We start from the raw sequence: 26,282 nt of genomic DNA on the forward strand, positions 1-26,282 counted from the left end.
TCTTTCTGGACGCACCATGCTCTCCTCTCCACATCATCGCTTCTGTCTATCTGCGGTCACCGGTCACATGCCCCACTAACCGCCCGCGCATGTCACGCTCTCCTCTCCTCCTCCCTCCCATCTTTGCGCAATAGGTTTCCCTCTACCTCGCAAACTCAGCCACGTGCGAGCTGGATGTGCTGCTGTCCGGCAAGTACGAGCCGTACGCAGGTGGCGGGCCCCCGACCAGTACAACACATGGCCGAGACTGTTTGGACTGTGTGGCCTTATTTGACCCAGCAACTGGCACCTTCCGACTGGAGACCCTTCTAGGGCAATACAACACCAAGTACGTAGTGGGGGGTTGAGGACCGAACACTTGCTAAAAGGAAAAGAACTGCTCAACAGGTTAATGCAAGCATGGACATTGGGACTTAGGGTAGTTTCGGAACCCGGCGACCTGAAGCTGGGATTCGCTGATTGTCCAAGCCCCGAGGCCCAAGCGGGTTGACACTAGCAGACCTCGAGCTGGTAAAAAGCCGGGCAGTTGAGTGACTAGGGCGAGCGGGTCGGACGGAGGAGGAAGGAGGGAGGCGGTAGAGCGGGGTGGGAAAGGGTTCAGCGCGGGGTGGGAAGACTCTACCGTGCTCCTGAGTTCACTGTTGGCGGGAACTGGGTTCCCACGTGCTGGCGCCGTGTGTCATGGGGAGTGATGGCCATATCATCACATACGACCAGGGGCCCATGTCCCCTTCTGCGGGCGGTATTGGGAATCGGCCGGAAGACGGCCGGCGGTTGGCGGGCCGACATGACGCTGTGCATGGATGGTAGACGGGTGGATGGAGCCCTGCCCTGGCCTGGCCTGGAGAATGATAATTCCAAGCCCGACCCAGATCAGTGCGAACTCCGCCGGCATGAGTGACGTGACCTAACGCCCGCATGAGCGCAGCAGCTGGGTTGTCATTGGGATGTCGTGCAATGCACGGCCCGCACTTGGCCTACCTCCCTGCATCAGACGATTTCCTCCCCCTCCCCCCAAGGGAACTTACTCCCCAGGGGCCAGGGGCGGCAATCTAGAGGGCCCCGCTCTCTGTCCCATGTTCCTTACTGCCCTGTCAACTCCCCAACCCCCACATTGTCGTACTTCCCCCTTCCTTTTCTCCGTTTCTTCTTCGCCTTCGTCTTAGACCTCATTCTGCGCTACGCGGTCGGGTTGCTGGGGGCAATACGCCTGGTTGTTGAGTCCACGTGACGTAGTCAAATATCCGTCCCAAGACAAACGTGTTTTCCACCCATGGGCACGTGCAAACACAGGCACGCCCGGGACGCCACCCCTTACCGGCCCCCCCCGGAGGACCTCACGGAGCTCTCCCCGGGGACATCGGGATCCGGGGCCCCCCCTGGACCGTCCATGTCGCCGCCGGCGGCACAGGCGGCGGCGCATCGCCGGAGCGACTCCCCGCGGGGCTCAGACGACGGCGCGCAGCCCTCCAGCCAGCTGCTGCAGCAATCGCACGGGGGGCAACAACACGACCGGTACGGCGCCGCCGCCGCCGCGCGCAACAGCAAGCCACCGAGGCCGCCAAGCGCCAGCGCGGCCGCTCGCGCAGGCGGTGCCGGAGGAGGAGGCGCCCAGGCTAAGAAGCGCCAGCGGGACTCCTCAGCGGGGTCGGGGGGCACCGGGGGCGGTGCGGCAGGGTCCCCTGCGGGTACCGCGGGGAGGAAGTCAAGCCGGTTGGCGCGGGCCTCAGGACCTAGGGCGCAGGCGAAGCGCGGCGGCGGTAAGGCTGGGGCGGCTGGGAAGCAGGAGCCGCTTAAAGGGGACCCTGGGCCAGCGGCAGCTGCAGCGGTGGCGGCGACAGCGGCGGCGGTGGTTGGGAATGGTCCCGGTGGCGACGGTCTGGAGGACGACGTGGATGCGGAGCTTCTGGATGCGTTTGAGACGTTTGATGTGGACCTGGATGAGGGGCTCGGAGGCCCCGCGGGGGCTGATGGGCCGGCGGTGCATCATGTTGGCGGGGAACATGGGGCCGGAGGGATGGGCGACGGAGGCGATGGAGCCACGGTCGCGGCGGCAGCAGCTACACCCACCCTCCCTGAGACCGTGGCCGCGACGGAGGAGCCGCCGGCCGCCGTTGCGCATCATCCTCGGTTGTACGACAGTGGTGCCACAGCGACCAAGGGGGGAGCGGCTGGCCAGCTGCCGGCGCCGCCTCCGTTGCCGGTCGAGAATGCTACTGCGCGTACCCCGGCCTTAGAGGTGGTCGGCCATGAGGAGGCGGAGGAGGTGATGGAGGAGGAGGAGCAAGAAGAACAGCATCAGCAGCTGCTCCTGTCACAGGAGCAGCAGGCGGTGCCCCCTTCGCCGCCTCGAGCCCGGCTGGTCGTTGACATGTTGGATGAGGATGATGGGTTCGGGTTCGGGGGTGAGGATGAAGAGGACCTTGGGATAGAGTATTTCTAGGGGGCTTATCGCTTTCGACGGATGTCCGTGGCGGCAGCTGTAGTTGGAAACTCGCCTCATGGGTGGTGGATGTTAGCAGTAGGGACTAGGACGTGTAGGCGTGTACTTTTTTAATGTAGGCAAACCGGGTTCTCCTATGGCCTCGCACGCAGCAGTGCGTCACGCAGTTAGATAGCAAGAGTCAAACGACTCTACTTTTTGTTACAAGCTTCACGAGCTTGTACGCCCAAACGAGACTGAGGCTCAAGAGCTTGAGTCAAGGCAAGGTTTTGTGTCGGAGTCAGCCCTTGTAGTACACAGGCAGTTGTAGCTGTGCATGTAATTCGTGAATCATGTTGAGGCAGGGGCCACAATTAGCAATGTTTGTGTGCGCTGTAATTGTATGGGTGCTCGCCAAACCACTTATAGAGAATTCGGAAGTAGGACAGGAAAAGGTAGGTTCGATAGGAGTCGACAGGTTGTGTACGGATACGCTTTGCCCAGAGGTCGTAGCCCAGGACCATAGCATTCTAGGATTACATGCGGCGCCGTGCGCAATTTTTGCATGATTGAAGGATGGACTAAAGCTCCTATGTAATTACACTGCGGAATTTGAAAGCTGCAAGCGTTTGACCTCCAACATCGTCGAACACTTATTGCTATGGAAAGAGTTTTTTACGGAGAACTTTAGCTGTTAGGCAGGATTATATACTTGACGGTGCTGTTGCGTAACAGTGAAATGGTCGCCCAAATGCCTTTCTCCGACCTGGAGGACACACCAATGTTCCGAATGAAGGCAAGGACTATGTGATACCTGGTGTAATGCGTGCATCGGCGGAGCAGTTTCATAGTCACGAGCTTGCGCATAGTTAAGCACATCCTAGCAGAACACCGCCAGCAACCAGCATTCCTACTTACAACGCTAACACGAGATCTTATGAGTACGTTGCACATGATTAACAGACCGTATGTTGCAAGGTGGCCCAAGGGCCCATCCATGCGACACGGTCGCGACTGGTCAGGTAGCCGCTCTGTAGCGTGCAACGGCCACGCCAGCACAAACCCCTTGCCATATCCTAGGACTACATATCCATCTCCGCCTGAACTCCAGTGCTCATCCCTCCTTGCCTCGGGTTGTCCTTGTTGCCAGGTCTCGGAGCTTGAGAATGGCTGTCGCAAGCTCCGAGGCCGGGTCACGAACCTGGTGGGACACTACCGCCGGTACCGCGACGCTCTGGTGGATCTGTGTAAGGCCCAGGTAGGGCAGGGCTCGGGCAATTTTTTCCGTCGTGGGCTTGGGCCTACCCACCCTCTCCCATCCCCGGCCCGGCCGGTTCGCCCCAACAGCCCGCTCTGTGCGAGACCTTGGGCTCTCCTCACACCAACACCCCTGACTAGGATCTGCCGTGGCTCCTTCCTCCACAACTCCCCTCCTCAACCACCACCACCACCATATCCGGGCAAGTATCCGGGTCCGATTGTCCTTACGGTGCAATCCCAGTCCCAACCACTGCCGCCACTGCCGCCACTCCTTCAGACTTCCTTCGTGGGGGGGTTGGCGGAGTTCTTCAGTGGACCGGATGGCGAGGAGCTGTCAGGTGGGCGGGGTAGCGGGGGCTTGGGAGTCATGCATGCAAGAAGCAAAGGCTCAACTGCCGACGCCCAAAGCAACAAACGCTGGAGGGTGAGGGTGGAGTTGGAGTTGGGGTTGGGGGCCCCACAGCCGGATTGCTGAGAAGTGGATAGGGATCCGTTCACGGGGCGGGACCCGGAACTGGCAGTGCGGGGGAGGGAGGGCAAAATGAGGAGGGGGAGAAGGGAGGGCGGTCGGGGAGAACCCTACGCCCGACGTGTGGTTGCTGGGTTGTGTATGTGTGTGTGTGTGTGTCCCCTGGGAGCCGTTCGGTGGCGGTCAGTGAATGAGCGCTGTGGAGGGTTCCCCCGGGGCATGGGTGGGCCGCGGCCAACACTGTCCCGCGGGTCACGTCCGCACTCCTCCCCTGGAAAGCACGTCCTTGAACCCTGCACTTGTATACTGTTGAGCTTACTCCGTCGTATCGACTCGGGGCTCAACCCCGTGGGACGAGTCGCAGGGGGCGTGGCGGTGAACAAGTACATCAGCACGCTTGGCGAGTCAACGTCGTACTTTGACTTACTCAAAATCCAGGTATGGCATCGGATGGGGCATTACGAGACCGGCACGGTTTAGCCAGGCACGGTTTACGAGGCCCCCGGTCCGCTTGTTGAAAGGCAGGTTCCCGGGCTACGTTTTTCTCACTGAGGAGATTGGCCAGTGAGCCTGCAGCTTCACTGGACGACCCCCACCCCACCCCACCCCCACCCATCAAGCGCGCTCGTGCCCTCCAGTCTAACTCACGCCCAACTCACATTTCCCTTACTTTCCCAACCTTGCTTAGGACTCTCCAGCACGTTTGGACCTTGAACACCGGCAGCTCAATTCCCACTTTCCCGTTGCGGCTCTCAGGCCCTCAGCAGCCCTGGTGACCCACCTCACCGGTCCCACCCCGCGTGTGTGTGTGTGTGTATACATACATGCACCGTACGATATCACCCCTCTCATCTTGCTTTCCTGACCTCGGCCAGGACTTCACGCTTTACCCTGATCTTTTGCCACTTGGTGCGCTCTCCTCCTCGCACCCTCCCCCTCGGCCTCGGCCTCGCATCCCAACCACCCCCGCTATCGGCTGCGCTGCTTCTTCCTGTCCGCCCACCCTCCCCCTTACCACTTCCCCCACCCCACCCAACTGGTCAGTTCTGCTCCTCTTTCCTTGGCAGCAGCTTCACTCGTTCGTGGTTCGTCTTTCCCCCTCCCCCACCCGCTCAGATTGAGTTCGCTGGCGACCAGCTCTCCTCCGAGTGGTTGGACGAGCTGCTGGCGGCCGCCCGGGACTCCCACCGTGCCTATGAGCGGAGCACCTCGGAGCTGGAGGACACAGCGGGCAGGTGCCTGGCACTGAAAAAGGTGATAAGGGGGAGATGAGGCGGCGAGGAGGAGGAGGAGGAGGAATTGATTTGGGAGGGAAGTGGGGGCCGGGTTTTATGATGGGGGGGAAAGGGGAGGGGGGCTCCAGGCAGTGCGTTGTGTTTTTCCGTTTGGTTTTAGCCTCTGTGGGAGAGCTTTGTACCCTGATATACACCTTCCCACGACAGCTCTCTGTCAGCGCTTTGTCCGTTGTCGTTGTGAGCGTTACGGATGCGGAGTGCACTACTGGCACGAACCCGCTCCCCGCGGGGCCCCGTCGCGGCAACTGACCAAACTATTTTTGCATGACCTGTGACCCACGACACATGGGGCAAGACAGGACAGGACGTAACACACTTGCTCGTGTCCTCCTCCCGCTCCCCCTCCCGCTCCCGCTCCCTCGTTCGTGGTTCGTCTTTTCCCCCTCCCCCTCCTCTTAGGGCACCAAGCGGGAGGTGTTGGACCGGGCGTCTGCGGAGCTTGCCGCCGCCCGGCTGGTGGCTGAGGAGGCGCGATTCGATGTTGCCCGGCGGCTGGCGACAGTGGAGTCGCGGCGGCGGTACAGCTTCCTGCAGCTGCTGCTGGACAGTGTGGGTGCGCACCACGCGGCGCTGAGGAGCGGCAGTGAGATGCTGGGCCGGCTGACCCCGCTGGGGGACACGGCCCGGGGGGTGGTGGCGGAGGCGCGTGCGGAGGCGACGGAGGTGCAGGTGGGGGTTTAGGCAGGAGGCATCTTCTGACAGAGGAGGTGGAGGGGGGATGTGTGTGTGTGCGTGCGTGTGTGTGGGTGTGGGTGTGGGTGTCCCCGGAATACTGTACCGCGGTATTGCTAAGGACGTGTTCAAGGGATGTGTTGATCATGTGCAACATACAATATGGGGGGCTGTAAGGGTCCAGCCGGTTCGGAGTTTCCGTTGTGACATGAAAAAGGAGCACCCCGAGGGTTTGGGAATGGGTTGGCGGGGCCGGGCAGTGGCAGGGGCAGTGGCAGGACGGTCAGTGCCAGCTCGTCCCTCCTCCTTCTCCACCCTCCTTCCTTTCCCTCCTCCTCTTCGTCCTCATTCCCGAGCTGATTAAATCTAGGTTTGCAAGCTCCTGAGGCTCGGGTCTCCCTCTTTCCCTCCCTCCGGCTGCGTTCCCCTGACCTGACCTGACCTGACCCGTTGCGCACCCCTTTCCCCTGCGCTGCCTCGCCGGCCGGTGCTGTTACGTCTGCTGCTGCTGCTGCTGCTGCTGCTGCTGCTGCTGCTGCTGCTGCTGCTGCTGCTGCTGGCGGTGTTGGCGGCTATGGTGCTGCTGGCGGCATGCACGTACATCCCGTACATACGGTACCCGCCCCCGGGCCCCAACAGGTTCAGTTGTCCCGTGAGGCGGCTCGCTGCAAGGCCATCAGCGAGCAGGCCGCAGCCCTGGCGGCCGCCTCGCTGTCATCCGGGGACGAGTCGGGACACGGGCCCGTCCAGATGACGGGTGAGGGGGAAGGGGGCTGAGTGGGGAGGGAAGGGGGAAGGGGGCTGAGTGGGGAGGGAAGGGGGAAGGGGGCTGAGTGGGGAGGGAAGGGGGAAGGGGGGCAGCGGAATACATGGCCACGGATGTGACAAGAAGGGGGTTACTGCGGAAAGGTAGCAGCAGCAGCAGACGCGGATGCGACCCGGCATGCATGTACAGCTTCCGGTCCGCCCCTCCTGCTTGGCGATGGCGAAAATCGCCACGCGCACCAGGCCACCCCCACCCATCCAAACCCACACGACCGAGCCCAGCACCTTCACCGACCGGACTCAACCTCCTCCCCCCCCAGCAAGTAATAAGACGGCGGTGTATCGATTGTGGAATTTACAAATCATTGGGAGGAGCGTTCATAATTGCTATTTTTGTATTGATTGTTTGCCGTGTCATGCAAACCTTTCGTTCCTCCTTACCTACAAGTCCTCCCTCCCGCCCTGCCTTGCATCGGGCCTCCATTGAAGAATTCCCTCCCTTGCGCCCATGTGTGCATGTTCATGATGGCCACACACACACCTCTACACGCCCGCACCGCATTCCTTGTTCCGCGCCTCCGTTGCTTGTTTCCCCCCGCTCGCACAGCCGCCAAGTCGAGCGCTGCACTGGCTGCGGAGGCGGCTCTGAGGGCCACACGGGCAGCACAGGCCGCGGGGGATCCCAACCCGCAGGTTACGGTTCTACGGCAGGTACGGCACACCGTATGGCCAAGGCAAAGGGTGAAGGGGTAATGTTGATGGTCCTGGTCCCGGTGGTGGTTTCTGTCGCCCTGCTGGGGCCCCTACTCTGACCGTGACCCACGCACCTCCTGCAGCGCCCCACCTCCTGACCCCCTACCTCCCGGCCTACCTCCCGAACCCTTGCTACCTCCCCCCTCGCAGGGCTACCTGTTGAAACGCAGTGGTGGTTCCTCCGCCAGTGGTGGGGGTGGCAGCAAGGTGGTGTCCGGGGAGTGGAAGAGGCGCTTCTTTGTGCTGGACAGCACCGGACAGCTCTACTACTACAGCCAGAAGGTGAGAGGGGGGGGGAGAGAAGGGGGGGCGGGGATTGTGGGAAGGGTATTGAGGCGGGCAGTGGGCAAGTGGGCACATGGAGGGTTGGAGCACATCTGCCTGCTAGGCCGGGGACCCCAGGAGGGGCGCGGGGCCGCCTCCGGAGTCACATCGCCGTTTGTTTGGACGTCCTCGCCCCTCCGCGGCCTCTGAAGGCCCCTCCAATAAAGCAGTTGAGTCACCCCCTCGAGCGCCCCTTCAGGAACTGACTGCTGACTCGCTGTGTGCCGCCAACTAAGTACCCAGCCGGCTGGTTTCTCTACCGACACGGGCTGAACCTCGTTAAGACTTTTCGCTTTGTATCGCCACCGTTTCCACCGTTGTCGATGTGTCGCCTCGGCTGACTGTGAACCTGCGACTGGCTGGTGGGCTGGTGGCCTGGTTGAGTTAACTTGTTCTCCTGTGTCTGCCAGTCGTCTGTACATGCTCCCCGACTGCCCCCCTTTCCCCCTTTCCAGGATAGCCTGATCAACAAAATCCGGGGCATCGAGTCCCACCAGCCCGCCACCACATGCGTCAACCTGCTGACCAGCACCATCAAGATGGACGACGAGGCGGAGCCGGGACTCAGGTTCTGTTTCAGGTGCGGAGGGCGGCAGGGGGAGGACAGCGGCCACCGTCCCCTCGTGTGTGGAAGGACGCATGTGGCCCAGCCCTCTCAGGCCCCCACATCTCCCTCCCGGCCTCCTTCCCGTCCCCGCCTTTCCCCTGGGGCTCTCCGTCCCTTATCCCTCGGCAGTGTGCTCCCCTGCCAGCTCCCCTCTACCCTCCCCTACCGTTTGGGGAACGACGTGTCAACGGTTGTTTCCCTTTTTGACGTTTTAGTATATTTCCTGGCCCGCCCTCCCCCTCCGGGTCCCCGTCCTCGTGTATTCCACCCCTCCACCCCTCAGGGTTGTCAGCCCCACCGGCACTCTGGCGCTACAGGCAGAGTCGGAGCCCGACCGAGCCGCCTGGGTGGCCATGTTGCAGGTGACCATTAGTGCGCTGCTGGACTGCGTAGCGGCGGGAATTACCACTACCACCACCACCACCACCACCACGACAGCGACACTACCGCCATCAGCAGCGGCGGCGGCAGGAGGTGGTGGCAGCGCCGCTCCGGCCGCGGCAGCTGGGGCTCCTGCTCGGCCCAATATGGGAACCGCTTCGCCGTGCGGGTTGCCGCCCGGGGCCCTGGCGGCGGCGGCTTCAGCAGGGGCGGCTGGTTTGTCAAGTCAGGGCTCCGGGGGGTGGGAAGACCTGCGGGGCCCGAGCAACACCGCCAACGGTAGCGGAGGCGGGGGCGGGGGCGGTGCTGTTATAGCGGGCTCACCCGCTCCGGCCGCCGGGGGGTTGGTGGGGGGAGGAGCGGGAGCGGCGGACGTGGGCATCGTGGAGACACCGCTGACGCGACTAAGGTAACCGTGTCTTTCTTGTGTGTGTGTGTGTGTGTGTGTTGGTGTCAGGTTGTTCTTACAATGCTGTGCAAAGACTTCTTGGGAAAGTCTCTAATCTAGTCTATCTCTGAATGGGTTGAAGGAGAGGGGGCGTGTCCATTGGGCGTTTAGCGTGTGGGGGCCCCGCAGCCCTCCGGCGGGGTTGTACGTTTCGGGCAGCGGAGCCCGTCGGGAAGCAGGTGCTGGGGGGACCCACGTCCGCGGTTTGCTACACGCATCATGGGCGTGTGTGGGGGGGGCCCCGAGGTGGTTGCCATGATGCCCCGGGAGCATGGCGGTGACCGCCACCACCAAACCACACAGCGAGTCGTGATGAGCTGGCAGCCGGCCGACATGAAGAAATAGATGTGTGTCTGTATATGTTCCTGTCTAGTTGGCCCCCTGTGCGGCTCCTTGTCCCTACCGCCGCTCTTCACGGCTCAGCACTGTCAGCGGTGGTCTGGATGCCAACCCCTACCTACCTACCTACCTACCTACTTACCTACTTACCTACCTACCTATCTACCTACCTACCTATCTACCTACCCACCTACCTACCTACCTACTTACCTACTTACCTACCTACCTATCTACCTACCCACCTACCTACCTACCTACCTACTTATCTACCTACTTATCTACCTACCTACCTACCTACCTACTTACCTACCTACCTATCTACCTACCTACCTAGTTAGCTGCCCTTCCATGAGGTGCCTCTTGGTGGTCCCTCCGCGCCCTGAGCTACCCGCAGGCGTGTGCCGGGTAACTCCCAGTGCTGCGACTGCGGCGCCCCCGAGCCGGATTGGGCCTCACTGAACCTGGGCTGTCTGCTGTGCATCGAGTGCTCCGGTGTGCATCGGCAACTGGGTGAGGCAACGATGCGTGTCTGTGTCTGTCTGTCTGTCTGTCTGTCTGTCTGTGCCTGTCTGTGTCTGTGTCTGTCTGTGTCTGCATTGTATATCTGCCTGCCTCGTATGTCTGTCTGCCTTGTATGTCTGTCTGCCTTGTATGTCTGTCTATGTCTCTATTTATGCCTCTGTCTGTGTGTGCCTGTACCTGTTTTCTGGTAATTGGTTCATGTGCTTGCCTTGCCGCTCTTCCATCTGATCACCCCCCATCTCTGCCCTCTTCTCTCCCCCCCCGGGCTTCAGGTGTGCACGTGTCCAAGGTCCGCTCCCTCACTCTGGATGTTCGTGTGTGGGAGCCCACCATCCTGGAGCTCTTCTCAAGGTTGGGCAACACGGCAGTGAATGCCGTATGGGAGGCCCGCCTCACACAGCTACAGGCACAACAACAACAGCAGCAGAGGCGTCCGGGGGCCTCGTCGGGGAGTCCCGGTGGGGTGGTGGGTGGCGGTGGTGGCGGTCGGACGGGTGTGGATGACACTTGGGTTTGGTGCGAGGAAGACGAGGAGGAGGAGGGTGAGCGGGCTTGGGGTGGGTTGGAGTGAGGTGGGGTGGGGAGCGGGACAAAGCACAAGAGGATGAGGAGGGGAGGAGCAGCGCCGGCCGGGGGGGGAGCGGCAGGCTTTAATTTACACACACAACACACAGAACACCTGGTTTGTTTTGAATCCAGGTGGTGTTCCATCCCCGTCACGTAACGACACAACAATCCGGACAAGCCCCAATGGCACTGACCGGCAATCCGTTGCGTTGCCTCGCGCGCCCCTGTGTTCTTTTCATTATGTATACAACACATCACCGCTGTAGTAGCTGTTGGCTGCTGAAAAGCCCTCTCAATATGCTGGGCTGGCGGAGAGCCGTAGCGCGTAAATATAGACAATGTGTGCGCCATATTGTAAACGACAGCTACTTCAGCTACACAACACAACCTGGTGCAAACACATAAAACGGCGGGCAACAAACCACCGTCAGGTCACCTCCCTTACGCACCGACCCGCAGGCCATGGTGCGGACCTGGCCACCAGTCTGGCTCGTAAGGCCCTGGCCGCGTCATCTACCGCCGCCCATGCATCCGCATCCGGCTCCGCCATGTGGGGCCGGAGCAGCGGTGGCGGTGCGGGCAGTGGTGAGGCCTGGTTGCTGGCCAAACCCCACCTTCGCGCCCCGCTGGCGGAGAAGCAGCGCTACATCCAGGTGGAGATTTGCGCGCGGGAGATTAGGGGGGGGGTATGGGGGAAAGGATGGAGGCTGGGAAAGAGACAAGCGAAGTGGCGTACTCTCAGACTCGTTGGGTTGAAGCTGAGGGTTGGTGGCAACAAAGGAACCAGGGGTCCAAAAATCCCTTCAGCAAGGGTTCCACGAAAGCAGGATCCGTCTTCCTCCCTCCCTCTCGCGCCCTCTCCCTCCCAATGTCCCAGCCCCTTCCGCCCCCGACCGACTCCCAGCTGCCAGTCCTCCGCCCAACCCGACACGCGCCACTTGATGCTACTTCATCCACGTCCTGCAGGCCAAGTACGTCGGCCGGGTGTACGTGGCTCCCCCTCCGCCGCACGTGCTGTCCGGCCCCGGGGGTGCCCCCCAGCAGCTGGGACTCATGTTGTGGCATGCAGTGGAGGCAGCGGATCCCCAGGCGGCCCTGCAGGCCCTGGCGTGGGGCGCGGACCCCGCGGTGCACGTGAGGGGGCCGAGAGCGGCGTTGCTTATACAGGAGATGCTGGAGGCAGCCGGAGGCGTGGCCGCCGCTGGCGGAGGCGGCGGCATGATGCCGCTGCGGCCGCACACCGCCTCCGGCGGCGGCGGTGTTGCGCTGACGCTTCCGCCGCTTCATTTGGCGGCTGCTGAGGGGTGTTTGTTGCTGGTGGAGCTGCTGCTCCAGAGCGGTGCCCCGGTGGATGCGGTGGACGGTGCGGGTGGGGGCCACACAGCGCTGCATTACTCGCTGCTGGCGGACAGGTGCGTGCAAGGGAAGGGTGGGGAAGGGAGGTGTGTGTTCTTGCATAGAGATGCGGATATACCAACTGCCAAGGAAGTGGGGATGAGAAGAGGAGGAGCGCGGGGAGGGTAGGGGCTGTGGAGGGCGCGGGCCGCACAGCAGGTGAGCCTTTTACTGCGCCACGTCCGGCGCCGTGGATTCCAAGGAAGGTACCACATTTGTAAAAATCGGCGACTCTGTTGGATTTAAAGAGGTAAACAACTACCCTTTATTTCATAAGTCCAGAGCCGTAAAAATTTTAATTTATCCTTACGACGTACTGTACGCGCCGTACCTTACGCAGGTACGACGCTGCCAAGCTGCTTCTCCGCCGGGGCGCGTCGCTGACTGTTTGTGACGCTGCCGGTCGGCGGGCTTGGGACCTCGTGGTCGCGGTGAAGGGGCGAGTGGCGGATGAGGAGCTGTTCTTGCTGCTCAGTGGCGGGGTACAGGAGGCGCCTGCAGCGGCTGCTGGTGGGGTTGGTGGTGGAGTCAGCGGCGGGGTAGGTCAGCAGGACGTGAGCCATCATGGGTGATGCGGGGATGAGGGGAGCAGGGCGTGTGGGGAGCTATGAGCGGTTGGATGGAGGGGGTTCGTTCGCCCGTGACGCGAACGTGGAGCAGGAAGACGATGGCGACGATACGGGCAGGTGGAGGAGGAAGAGAGGGGAAGGAGTAGGAGGATTAGCTGGCTGCGAGGGGCCACCTCGCGGATGCCCCTTGCGCGCCGTACGTGATTTCGGTTGTTGAGGTGGGGAGGGCTCCCTGCGATTGATCCCCGCGAGCGGTTCGAGAGGATTGTGTATGTGTGCGGGCAGTGTGTATGAGGGCACGTGAGGGTGATGGGACTGCGGGCTTTGCCGTCTCAGCAGTCCGGATGTTATAGTCGTCGCCCGGTGGTTATCCGGGGGTCTTGGCGAGCCGAGGTGAGAGGCGAGGCAAGAGAGGCGAGAGGTGGGATGAGGTGGGGCCCCTCCGTTCGTCTGAGGGAGAGCTGTAAAGGCCCCTTTTTCCGTCTCTGGTGGATTGATCCTGTGATACCCAGGATACTACAGATGTCTGCCCTAGGTCGAGCCCGCCGCTAGCTCCATTTTCGTTCCCGGCATCTTTTTGGCAGCTGCGACAGGGCTGTCTCTCTGTGGCCATTGCTTTTAGAAAGTGCAAATGCAATCCATGGGCGACATTGCCCTGCAGCAGCTAGGGTTTGCCAACCCGGGTCTTGACTCACAGAGATCGGTAATTTCATTCGCCTCTACACATTGCCGTGATACTCCTTACATTAATCACAAGTATAGTTTCAGATCTCGGGAAGAAGGGTTTTCCGATTTCCGATTTCGCTCACATTGGACCGGCGATCTCAGAGATCCAGTACGACAATATATAGTGGTCTCCATGCCAATGGAAACGGGACTTCAAGTAGGGTGGAAGGCATCCGCCGCCATGCTTTAGAACCTGCAACGGTCCTGCTATGCAAGGGTGTCGTTGCACCAGGAGGCCTCTGGCAAAGTACCAGCTGGTTGAGGGAAGCGGCAGAATCTGACCTCGAGGCCGCGGTGGCCCGATTGTTTCATGCAGTGTTCGAGTTTACATCAATGGTAGTGGGGACGGCACGGCCATCGCACAGGCTGTTGTATGCGGAGCTGGCTGAACTCCCCTTACAGTATTACATGGTGATCCTCCGTTTCTGGAACCGCCTTCAAAAGCAAGTGGGGTCCATTGCTCATGCAGTTTCACGGCAGGAGATAACCGATGCCCTAACCAACCCGGAATGGGAGGGTTGGGGAACCTCAATGTTACGACTGTTTTCCTTCTTGGAATACCGCGAGAAGTCGTGGGGGTAAAGGAGCGTGTTGACTGGTTGTTGAGTAGACCTCTCCCCGAAGGAGCGATGATGACGGCACTAAGAGAGCGTTTGATGAGCTGCTGGGACCATACGCGTCTGACTGTCTTGCCAGAGGAGTACCCATCAGATGGGAAGCAACCGGGAGTGCAAATGGCGAAGTATAAGCACTGGATGGGGCTGCCCTTTTCGGGAGCCGCAGCCGTCATGTGGCCAACACATGCTAAGGTTTTCATTCCTCGTTTAGCACGTCGTAAGCTAATGCAGTTTCGTTTATGTTGTTGGGTTCTGGAGGCAAACAGAGCACGAAGGGGCAAGTACCATGTCCCCAGGGGGCAGCGGTTTTGCCGCTGTTGTGGTACTAATAGTCGAATCGAGGATGAAAAACACGTGTTGATGGAATGCCCAGCCTATAATGATATTCGTGCTGAAGAGGGATTCGATCATCAGAGCATGTTGGAGGCCATGAAATGGGAACCAGTACATCTGTGGGCTCACCGAAACTGTGGGCTCACCGAAACTCAGTTACCCCTTTTGGACGCTAGTGTGGGCTGATGTGCGGTGTTTCTTGTTCTCCGTGGCTTTTAGGCGTTGAAGTATTGCCCTTGGGCCTTCGGCTCGTATGGGTAGTTTTACAGGTATGGGGTCACGCACCCCCCAACCATGTAACACACACACACACACATCAATGGATTGGATTGGAGTGGAATGTCGACCCAACAAAAGGCTCGTGAATCTCACTTGACTTAACGAATCTTGAGGCAGCTTGAGGTCGGGGGACGACCTCCTTTTTGGGGGAGGGGGGAAAAGCAGGTTTTCGCTTCTTGCCAGAGACGGAGCTGGCGCGGGCCCTTGATAGCAACATCTGCAGTTACAAGTTTTAGGAGAGGCTTGGTCAGCCTTATCCCAGCCAAAGCCGTGAAGGGGAAAAGCCGCCAGTGTTGTTCCTCAGGGCGCTCTCCCACGGCTGTGTGTGTATGTGTGCTATGCATGGTCGTGGGGTGCGTTCCCCGTACCTGCAAACCGGCCAATACGAGCCGAGGGCTCAAGGGCTGCCAGATCGCCTAAAAGCACCATCCTACCTCGAACGTCAGACAAAGCAAGTGATACGGGATACTAACTCCCACAACTAACTTATAGCATTTTTGTGCATATTTTCTGCCGTAATGTCGTACCAGATGTAAGATACGAAGCCTACTACACCAACAACGAACGTCAGCGTACACATGACGTACACATCACCGTACATCAGCACACCTTGGCATCAATAGCTATTTGTTAGCAACTTTAAGAAATACCGTCCTTGATGCTGCACCACCGGGCTGCGACCCGGCGTATGAAGGCCTCTGGGATGGCTAACCACTACTAACCACGTTTCAGTTCGTGGTGGGTCCAAATCACGTTGATGAGATGACATCGTGAGTCACTATCCACATTACGTCGCGATAACGATTGCTGCTCACAGACCCCTGGATTAGAGCAATCAGGGAGACAGGCCTAGGAGGGTAATGCTTGCTTGTCCAGGATTGGCTTTCAACATACGGTACCGTGTCTTCGCCGTCAGGAGCGAAACACGTGCGCGCAACCAGGGGACCGGCGGCCAACGCATTTACCAGCAGCATATGTGGCAAAATGAGCGAGCTCTAAGGGTAGTGAAGCCGGTGTTGGGGTAGTTGTTCGCTGGCACCTGGCTGGTGTCGTCAGCGCCAGATTATGAAAAGCTGCTGACTGGTGCAACTGAATCTTCGCAATGAATGATCTACGCAACTAACCAAGCATTCCGATTCCGCCCCGGCGTCCTCTTTCCGAGGGTGGCGGCGGTGGGTTCTGCACGCTTGGCTGTGGCGAACGTGGGCCAGTTCCTGAAGCAGATCAATGGTTTTTAGCTGCTGCTGCAGTGGTGGCGGTTTCGCCGACAAAACATGGGGCGGAGGTGGCGGCGGCGGCCTCCGCGCGCTTCTAGGGCCATTCCACCAATACAACAACGGTGACACAGATGACGACCTGCAGCAGCACGCGCGTGGCAAGAAGGGCGCATCACAGTGTTAAGCATTCCCTTGCCGCTCCTTGCCTCTGGGCGTACAGCTAATAACATCCGCTGACTGCTCATTGTTCAGGAGGGAAATTAGTACCGTTTATGCGTTTTCAGGTGTCAATCTGATGCATGTGATGCCTTGATGGCTAGGCCGACCAAGAAGGGGCGACCAGGGGAGTGTAGGCGGGTGCTGCTGCTGCTGCTGCTGCTGCTGCACCGCTACTGTTTGTCCAGCTGCGAGCTGCCGTGCCAGCCAAACCATGTATCACGACACTCATGCTCATGATGATGTTATACGTGTGCTGTATGCACGTGCGCGGTCCCTTTCCTGCTATAATTTCGTACTTGGTGATGAGAGAGAGAATGACATTGACAACGCTGAGATAGAGCGAAAACACAGGGCGCCCTGTAGGCGCCGTACACTCACTTTCGGAGGCCGGCGCACACCAACCCATATCGTGATGTCAACTATCACTCTTATCCTCCCGGCAACATCGCTCGAGGGCGTAGTCAGCGCCGACTTGTCGTTGTGACCAGCAGCACGCACAAGCAACGTCCCGTCATCCTGCCTGCGGATAGGGAGGCGGTCAACAACACCGTCGTCCATTCGTCAGGTACTACTACCGGAACGGTTCCCAGGACAGCGGGGGGCCTGCAGCAGAGTCGTCCGGTTCCTGGCTCCTGCAGCTGATAAGGTCTTACGACCCGTGGGCGACACATGTTTTTGTCTGAATGTGTAATTATTTAACTATTTGCCCTTGGGCCTTCGGCTCGTATGGGTAGTTTTACAGGTATGGGGTCACACACACCCAACCATGTAACACACACACACATATAGCTGGGTATAGGTTTAGGACTTGTGATGCGGCCCGCTGCTTGGTGCCCTGCAGCAGCAGCAGCAGCAGCAGCAGCAGGCGAAGGAACCAAAGGCGTCCTCCACTCCAGGACCACATCAGGCCCACTCTAGCTTTGGTCCATATTTCCCCTTCTCAATTAACCAGACTTCTGCATATTGTTGCTGTCGTACAGTACGGGACACACCGACGACACGCATGTATACGTGCTAGAATGCATCGATCGGCCTATTTCGGCGGCCAGCTATTGCACATCCAGCTATTCCAAACCACCCACTTCCCCTCCTCACTGTTGCACCCCGAGTGTGGCCTCGTCCGACAGCAGTGTCGGGTACTGGGCCATCTTGCCGAGGGGGAAGTCCGAGGCGGTCAGCGCCTTGGGCACTGCATGGCCCAGCATTATGGCTGCCAGGCTCTAAGCATCCGGTGGCGGCAGGCCCGAAGCATCTTGTTCAGCGAAGAACTTGTCCCATGCCTGCAATAGGATGTCCATGCCGACATGACAGGGGCAGCAAACACACGTGCATGTTAAGTTGCATCAGGTCCATGCACATTCATTTGCTTTCCCGGGTTGGATTTTTGTTCAATTTATAAATTCAGGCGCCTACTGCATTGGGGTTGGAGTGGATTTGCTTGGCTCAGCTTGGCAGAGACGCTGGCGATGGGTAGTGCACAAGGATGCAGCGCTGGTTGGTGGGCTGGTGCGGGCTGCGGTCCACCGGAGCTGGGCTGTGTCGAGTATCAGATGCATGGCCATATTTTAGACGTTGCGTAATCATAAGCGTATAAATATATGTTTTACGCAGGAGTAAATAACAATGTTGGCAGTTGGCGACTTGGGGCTTCGGGCGCGATGCGGACCGGCTCTGGGAAAGCGAATCAACTTGATGTTTATATTTATATGTCATTTTCCTTATCATGATTAAAGCCTGGGCGAGCAGAGAAGTCAGCCAATTATCTGATCAGTTTCCTGGCCCACCAGCCGATCCACCTTCCAAGCATTTTACTTCTTTTACAAATATTGTTAATAAGGAAGACTATAATTATTTTCCGGCCCACCTCATCAGTTGGCAGGAACAGCGTTCGGCCTGGACCCGAATCATCTGAGCAGTCGCTGTCGGGTTTGCATCCGAGCAGCCATTCGTGAAAATCTCCGGGCGCCTCTTATAGGAACTTATAGGTCGTAGACAACTCCGGGCATGCGTCGAAGACGTCCTGGATCGATGCGGCGCCGGTCTTAGCCAACTCCGCGCACGATGTCTGGGCATGACTTACGGAAGCGCCTTAGTGCGGGGTAGGGTAGGCGGCGGGCAGAGGGCCAGTCGGGATCGGGCGGTTTACATATAGAACAAATATTTTAAATAATTCATTCTTAAAATGGTCATGACGGAAGTCACAACATAAACATATGGAGGCGGCGGTTCCGCTGTCGTCGAAGCTGCCGATCAGGAAGCTTCTCTGCTCAAACATTATATCTTAGAGTGACGCAAAAAATAAGTGATCTGACCGGAGCCTATTACCAGGTGGCCTTGCGATCCTATAGAGGCTAGTTGAGCGTCGGAACTGCTCGGCACAAGCCTATCACGCCCAAGCCGCTCTTACGATAAATAATTCCTTTCCGAAAGGCACTTACCCAGAACACATAGCAGGGCCAGAAGAAGAGGAATCCTGCTAGCCATTTCCGGTCGGTAGGTCAAGATGGCGCAAGCCACAGCAGCAGCTTGCAACTGCGGCAGCTCAGGTGCGGGAAAAGCAAGGCACTCGCTTACAAACAAGCTGCATACAAACTCTATCCCATGATACAAAACAAAGCTTCGCACCTTAAGCAATATATAGGTACGCAGCGGCTGACGTGTTGACCGTTGGCCGCTCAGATGTCGTACTCGACTCGAGTGAGCGTTTCCGCCCATGCATATGATACGCGCCGTTTTTGCGAGTGCGAGCATGCATCAAATCGTTAAACTATCCTCACTTCATATACCGGGAGCAATATTGCGTCCAACTTATAAGCGCCTGCTGGTTCCAAGGTTAAGCTCCCTTCTCGCCGTCTTCACGAGTCAGGCTGCTCGTAATCCGGCCCCTTCAGGAGTACATACATGTCCGACTGCGTGCAGAAAGGTTTAAGACAACGAATCAAAGATATTTGCGTACCGCTTGGCATGCTTTAAACCACGCTCGCGCTTGTTTTGTCAATATTTTGCTCCGCCTCGATGAGCTGATATCCGAAACAAGTGTGACTGTGCGTAACTTCCACGTAACTTCGCAGTTATGTGATGGTTCCGCAGCTTCCTTTGCAACGCCGTACTTGTCCCTAGTAAGGCCCCTTGCTTGATGATGGCGGATGAGGACACGGAAAGGAGCTGCAACCAGGAAGGGAACCTCGCCCGGTGAATTATCCATGGATGAAGTCGTTGATCGATTGCTGTCGTGATGCATGACGTCGTTGAAGGTGGTTTGGTTGCATGTCTGGGTTATATCGCAGCCGCATGCAAGCGTCCTTGTTGATGTTCAGCTTTGCATGGATGGAATAATGGGAATGCTAGCATGTACAGCAGTACGGCATGAGGGGCTTCTATTAACTAGGATACCAAAGGAAGATAAATTCTTCTTGAATCGAAATTTCATGTAAAGCCCGGCTGCACATGTTCACCTGATGTCGGCTGGATACGTGGGGAAGTTAAGGGACTGTAACGGAACGGAACTGGTTGGCTCGCTGTAGTGTCCTGGAGGGTTTTCATACCACCCGGGATCTGCACCCACCGTTCGGTTCTTTTCTTAAAAAGTCGTGATATAACACTCGGTCACAAGTCGTTACTGGTTGGTTTGGTTACGGTCCTGGAAACGAGTTACAGTTCAGTTTTAGAAACCGACCAGTAACGGGGCCATTTACATTTATGCCATAGGGGCTCGTTTTTTCATTCATTGATGATGTTTTGAATATTGCACCCTTTACATTCTGTGGGGGGCCCACCGGGAAGGGTCTTAGGGTGGGGTTCGTGTGAGGCGGAGGGCTCTTTCTGCTTCCCTGGCAACTCTCTCGACCTGCCTGCTTGCCTCTCTCCCTTGCTTGAAGGTTAATTAACAAGGAGGCTTGATTAGGCCCGATGGGTTCCGAAGCTAGGTCACCAAATGGTTGTAACCATAAAAACGTTTTAGAATTATCTTAAGTTATGGAGTTGGGATTAGGTCATGGTTTATCAGCTCAGGTGAAGGGTTACGCGTACAGGGATATCTTACACCGGTGGTCTAAGAAGTTCTAAGCGGTGGATTGGCGCGGATTAAAAATACCTTAATCCGTGACTTTTAATCCAAGTGGAAACACCCCCTAAGACCCAGGGTTCAATCTTGAATATATATCCGATATTTTTGGGGAGCGAAATAGCCGTTAGTCGATGAGAGATGATACTGTAACCCGGCTGCAATAATAGCTTATTTGTTGAAAAAATCCTAACAGTTCGTCATACAGCTTTGCTGTACTCGACCCGCCGGCGTATGTTTTGTTGGAGAGTAATAAAAGCAATCAACATCCCGACACCTGTACCTGCGATGTGTGGTTCAATACTGTTCAATACGTCCCGTAATTGGTCCCAGGTACGCTTTTCCTCTCTTACATGTTTCAGCAGAAGCAGCAACGTTTCCGGCCATGTATCGACGCGCTCTTTTTGTGAGCTCAGGTTACAAGAAAATAGATTCTTCAAGTTTAAATCACGATCCCGGAGCATTCATTGCGTCCAACCTATAGCTTCGCGACCTAGCTGTTGAGCTGAAGCTCCCTTCTCGCCGCCGTGTTCGTTTGGAAATATTGTGTATGTATAATGCCGAGCCACGCACAAGGTGTCAAGTTGCGACTGACTAATGCCCTCCTGGCCTAGTTCGGTGTCCCTCCATTACCACGACTCTGAGCGTGTTAAAACGGGCGTTTGAGACATACGCCAATGCAGGCTTCCTTGCCGCTTACTCGGCATGCTGCCACAGGTGCCGTCAAAAGGCAAGTAATCTAAAGGAAATGTGGACGTACTTTGAACAAATAAGATGCTTCGCAATTACTGTGTCTGCGGTACTCTTAGCAGCTGCTGAAGGTGGACGGTACATGGAGATGTTTTTGCAAGGCCTGGAACGGGAGGAACCCGAAAGCGTGTGCTTGGTTGACAACGTCATCACTCGCATAATTCGTATTCCTTCACCAAGGGCAGCGGGAAACGTTGCAGACCGTAAAACCCCCGGTGGAGATGCGCTTGGTGCAACTGCGACTCCCCTCCTTTAAGATAACGCCTTGCTAGGGCCATTGAGACTGCCTCGAAGAATGTATAAAGCAGTAGTCCCCGACCGCACGTGGCGTTGCAAGTTGCTGCCTACGCTGCCCGCTGGGCCATTTAAATAACGTTGCATCGAACGAGCCACATGCAATCAGCACAGTGTTGCGCACTGCTGCATGAGACTACTGTCGCGCCCTTTTCTTCGCCCATCATGGACACCTGCAGCACCTGGACGCCTGGAGGATATTAATACGGTTACAGTCGTCTGTCGCATGCGCAGGAATGTGTCTTCGCGCCATATGAGAGTTAAGCTACGGCGCACCCGCAGGAGCCCGACCGTCGCTCAAGGCCCCGCCGATTGCATACCTAACAGCCCTTCGGTCCATGCGCTTATCGGGTACATGTCGTGAGCCGTGCAGATGGGACTTTAGTTCGCGGCTGGACAGCAGTCGCCGCCACCGTGCACCATCGCATCCCTCCTAGACGACCTTGAATAATGAGACACATTGTAATTTACATCTTGACACGCAAGATGTGTAAGATGGGGGTAACTAAAACATTTTAATAAGCGTGGATTGCCGTACATAATAAAAACGCTAACCAGCTTGGTGCTACTTGATATGTATTTGCTATGAATTACGTAAAAAGCTACTTGACATGTATGCGAGTCAGGATTTGAGAAAAACAAAAGAGGCGATCAATTATCATCAGGGAAACGGGCCTATACGGAGAAATACTTGCATAGGACTGACGTTCATGCATTACTGTGTCTTCTCCTTTTCGAGCAAAACGTACGACACAAAACGTGTAACATAATAACCCCTCATCCTCACCAGCACCGCCACCATTATCATCATCATCACCAGCACCACCACCATTATCATCATCATCATCATCATCATGGTAATCCATCACCACCACCACCACCATCATCATCATCATCATCATCATCATCGCAGCTAGTCCAATTTCAACGGTATTGTAACCGTACCTACCTACCTGCTGTTTGGCTGCAGCTGGGCAATGGATCTAGTTACGTGGTAGGTTAACCGCCCAACAACCAACCGACATGCACAACAGATCGGAGGTAACGTGCCAATAACCGTCACTCGCCCCGCAATTAGGAGGTTCCTGGCTATCAGGGCAGCCAACTGGCCCAACCAACCTCCGGATCCGTGCGACACTGCCCAACAGGCTCCGTGCGCCGTACAGCTAAACAACGCCGTACATTCCACCACCACCACTAATACCAGATGACCTAAGCGGTCAAGTCCACCTCGCAATGCTAAGGCTCTTTTGCGCAACCTTAACTCCTGTTTTGCCATTTAAAGTTTGTGGAACGAATAACATCCATGACAAACATTTCAAAGATCACCGCGTGGGGTCGCAACCCTTAAAAATGCACGGCGGCCGGGGTGGCCTTGGCGGCGACGGCCTGAGCGGCCGGCGTGGTGCCAACAGAACAGGCCGCCCAGGCATCTCGTACATTACCGGAAAATCCGGACGTCCTGGCGGCGGCGGCGGCGGCGGCAGCCCCGGCTTGGAGGGCACCCGAGGCGAGCTGTCGGTTGGGAAGTTGGGTTCAAGGAGGAGCGGCCGCGGCGGGCGCTTCAGCTCACCAGGGATGGACGGCGCCAAGGGCCTGGAGGGCCACAGGGGATCTCTGGGGATGAACGGCTTCAAGTTGGTGGGCGGCGGCGGCGGCCTCCATTGATCTTTGGGAGGCGGCGGCGGCGGGCTCAAATCGGTTTTTGGCGGCGGTGGCGGCGGCTTCCATTGATCTTTGGGAGGAGGCGGCGGTGGCCTCCATTGATCTTTGGGAGGCGGCGGCGGAGGGCTCAAATCGGTTTTTGGCGGCGGCGGCGGCGGCCTCCATTGATCTCTGGGAGGAGGCGGTGGAGGGCTCAAATCGGTTTTTGGCGGCGGCGGCGGCGGCCTCCATTGATCTTTGGGAGGCGGCGGCGGTGGCCGACCATCCGTAAACAGCGGCGGCGGCGGTGGTGGCTTGGACTGCCCCAGCGGTGGCGGCGGTGGTGGCTTTTGCACGACCGGCGGCGGCGGTGGCGGTGGCTTTTTCTGCAAACCTGGCGGCGGCGGCGGCGGAGGCTTCTTAACTGGCGGCGGCGGCGGCGGTGGAGGCTTCTTAACTGGCGGCGGCGGCGGCGGCGGCGGAGACTTCTTGACAACTGGCGGCGGCGGCGGCGGCGGCTTCATGACAACTGGCGGCGGCGGTGGTGGTGGCCACTTTTTCACGATAATTGGTGGCGGCGGCGGCGGTGGCTTCTTAAGCGGCGGCGGTGGCGGCGGCGGACACCTCCACTTCCAGAACCAGAAGCATGGCCAGGGAAACGGCCAGGGGAAGGGGACCAGTACGACAATGATGATGTGGATGACCACCTGCAGCAGCATGCGCGAACGTCCAGGGGTGTTGCAAGGCGGGCGCAGGAGATTGTTCATCATGCTGCGGGCCGCTCCTAGTCCCCTGGAGTAGAGCAGAGGATACCACATGCGGTGTTTTGAAAATGGGACGGAATGAAGAAACACGGGGGGCTTGGAAGGGGGAGGATGTCGAAACGGCGTAGAAAGTCGAGGAGCAGCCGATACTGCCATCCAGCATATGCGTGCGTGTGCGTATGCATATACATGTGCATGACCTGCAACCCTCCGCGCCCCGCCCTCCCCGCCGCCCACCTTCCTCCCCGCCCGGATATCCGTGACCACCGAGGTGCCCTTGCTGTCGCCCGAGGACACCACCACCAGCGACCCGTCGTCCTGCCTGTGGGGGGGGAAGGGGGGAGATACACGGAGTGGCAGTCAACAGCACAGTTTGCCGGTTTATCCAGTATTGGTTGTTAACTAGTCGGAGTGCAAAACAGCGGGGGGGCTGCAGCAGAGTCGTCCGGTTCCTGGCTCCTGCAGCTGATAAGGTCTTACGACCCGTGGGCGACACATGTTTTGTCTGATGTGTAACTATTTAGCTGGGTATAGGTTTAGGACTTGTGATGCAGCAGCAGCAGCAGCAGCAGCAGGCGGGGGAACCAAAGGTGTATGCATATTGTTGCTGTCGTACAGCACGGCACACACCGACGACACATATGTATTATACGTGCTAGACTGGATCTCGACAGGCCATTTCGGCGGCCAGCTATTGCACATCACTTCCCCTCCTCACCGTTGCACACCAATTGGGGCCTGGTCCGATGACAGGAGTGTCGGGTACTTCGCCATCTTGCCGAGGGGGAAGTCTGCGGCGGTCAGCGCCTCGCCCAGAGCATGGCCCAGCATTAAGCCTGCCAGGCTCTCAGCATCCGGTGGCGGCAGGCCCGAAGCATCTTGTTCAGCGAAGAACTTGTCCCATGCCTGCAATAGGATGTCCATGCCGTCAGGACAGGGGCAGCAAACACACGTGCATGTTAAGTTGCATCAGGTCCAAGGCCGCATTGACTTCATTCCATGCACATTCATTTGCTTTCCCGGGTTGGATTTTTGTTCAATTTATAAATTCGGGCGCCTACTGCATTGGGGTTGGAGTAGATTTGCTTGGCTCAGCTTGGCAGAGACGCTGGCGATGGGTAGTGCGCGAGGATGCAGCGCTGGTTGGTGGGCTGGTGCGGGCTGCGGTCAGATGCATGGCCGTATTTTAGATGCTAGGTAACTATAAGCATATAAATATATGTTTTACGCAGGAGTAAATAACAATGTTGGCAGTTGGCGACTTGGGGCTTCGGGCGCGATGCCTCGGCAACTCTACGCGGGCCGGCGCTCCCAACGCGATGCAACCTGATGTCTTCATTCATATATAAACGAAAATTTCATGTATCACTATAATTGATAACGGCCTGGACGAGGAAAGAAGTCATCCGGCCAGTTGAGTAAGTTTGCCGGCCCACCAAACGATCCACCTCCTCAATATTTTACTTATGCTGCAAATAAATTATTTCGGCCCACCTCATCAGTTGGCAGGAACAGCGTTCGGCCTGGACCCGAATCATCTGAGCAGCTGCTGCCGGGTTTGCACCCGAGCAGCCACTCGTGAAAGTCCTCTGGAGCCTGTTTTAGCAGCTTATAGGTTGTAGACAACTCCGGGCATGCGGCAAGGACATCCAGGACTGATGCCGCGCCGGTCTTAGCCAACTCCGCGCAGGGCGTCTGGGCAGTACTTACGGAAGCGCCTACGTGCGGGGTGAGGCAGGCGGCGTGGACGGCGGGCCGGTCGGATCGGGGGGGTTGTATGCAGATAAAAGGCTTCAAAAAATTTAACTACGTTAACATCTTATCCATGGACTCTCATGTCGAAGCCAGGCGGCATGGACGCGGTTACAGAGTCGAAGGTGTCGATATCGTTTGGGGTCACACAACACGCACATGGACGCGCACAGACAAGATTTCGAAGGAACGAAGTTGTTAATTCATATGTCAGGAATTGTGTAGTCAGTTGTGGCCTTGTGGTCTGGTGGCTAGAGGCTCGCGCGGCACAAGTCTGTCAGGCAAGCTGTCAGGCAGTGCCAGGCCAAGCCGCTCCTAAGGCAAATATGTCCGAAAGGCACTCACCCAGAACACATAGCAGGGCCAGCAGAAGAGGAATCCTGCTAGCCATTTCCGGTCGGTGGGTCAAGATGGCGCAAGTCACATTACTCGCAGCAGCAGCTTGCAACTGCGGCAGCTTATTATTCGTGGAGTAAAGCTTATGGCACTCGCTTATGAGTAACCGAGCTTCAAAAAAGATTCCACTACCTCAGGATAGAATACAGCTCCTCCCTTTTAAATACATTTAGATGTGCAGTGGCTGACGTTGCCGACGGTTGGTCGTACTTGACGATTTGCCAACGCTTCCGGCATGGAACGCGCCCTGCCTGTTTATAATTGCAAGCACATTATTCTCGTCTAATCATATGCAGGGGCACTCTTGCGCCGCCCGGCTGATGGCTTCGTCCGGATTGCCACGGACCAAGCAGCGACACGGTACGAGCAGCAGCGCACCTCTCCTCGTGTTCATGAGTCGGACAGGAGTCCGCGTTGCGAACGGCTCCCGCCCCTCATGC

The 26,282-nt window shown here is 57.8% G+C and overlaps 2 protein-coding genes across 2 annotated transcripts; one reads left to right on the forward strand and one right to left on the reverse strand.

The window, feature by feature from the left end:
• Positions 1-134: 134 nt before the first annotated feature.
• VOLCADRAFT_117454 (uncharacterized protein) lies at positions 135-12,758 on the forward strand (the record flags this gene model as incomplete). The annotated part of the gene is made up of 19 exons (XM_002949989.1): positions 135-328; positions 1,294-2,405; positions 2,852-2,877; positions 3,573-3,680; positions 3,960-4,020; positions 4,516-4,589; positions 5,268-5,405; positions 5,846-6,115; positions 6,758-6,875; positions 7,491-7,594; positions 7,787-7,918; positions 8,416-8,540; positions 8,851-9,357; positions 10,130-10,245; positions 10,530-10,799; positions 11,284-11,477; positions 11,791-11,958; positions 12,127-12,236; positions 12,560-12,758. Coding segments are annotated over 19 exons (4,026 nt in total), but the record flags the coding sequence as incomplete, so codon positions are not given.
• Positions 12,759-21,482: 8,724 nt separating this feature from the next.
• Positions 21,483-25,933, reverse strand: VOLCADRAFT_104563 (uncharacterized protein). Its single transcript, XM_002950108.1, has 7 exons — positions 25,792-25,933; positions 25,189-25,412; positions 24,413-24,600; positions 23,932-24,016; positions 23,486-23,637; positions 22,860-23,122; positions 21,483-22,748 (listed from the first exon to the last, which is right to left on the reverse strand). The coding sequence occupies exons 1-7, from the start codon at positions 25,835-25,837 to the stop codon at positions 22,612-22,614; spliced, it is 1,095 nt and encodes a 364-aa protein (XP_002950154.1). The 5' UTR covers positions 25,838-25,933; the 3' UTR covers positions 21,483-22,611.
• Positions 25,934-26,282: the final 349 nt, after the last annotated feature.

The sequence above is a fragment of the Volvox carteri genome, assembly GCF_000143455.1.
Source record: "Volvox carteri f. nagariensis unplaced genomic scaffold VOLCAscaffold_17, whole genome shotgun sequence".
NCBI classification, from domain to species: Eukaryota; Viridiplantae; Chlorophyta; class Chlorophyceae; order Chlamydomonadales; family Volvocaceae; genus Volvox; species Volvox carteri.

Excerpts from the sequence above, each read along its gene's own strand:
- VOLCADRAFT_104563 (XM_002950108.1), bottom strand. The coding sequence starts at position 25,837 with ATGGCTAGCAGGATTCCTCTTCTGCTGGCCCTGCTATGTGTTCTGG. Across the intron at positions 24,601-25,188 it reads TGTTCCTGCCAACTGATGAG|GCATGGGACAAGTTCTTCGC; the intron begins GTGGGCCGAAAT and ends ATCCTATTGCAG. Across the intron at positions 22,749-22,859 it reads CTTGGCGCCGTCCATCCCTG|GACGTCCGGATTTTCCGGTA; the intron begins GTGAGCTGAAGC and ends CGCCGCCGCCAG.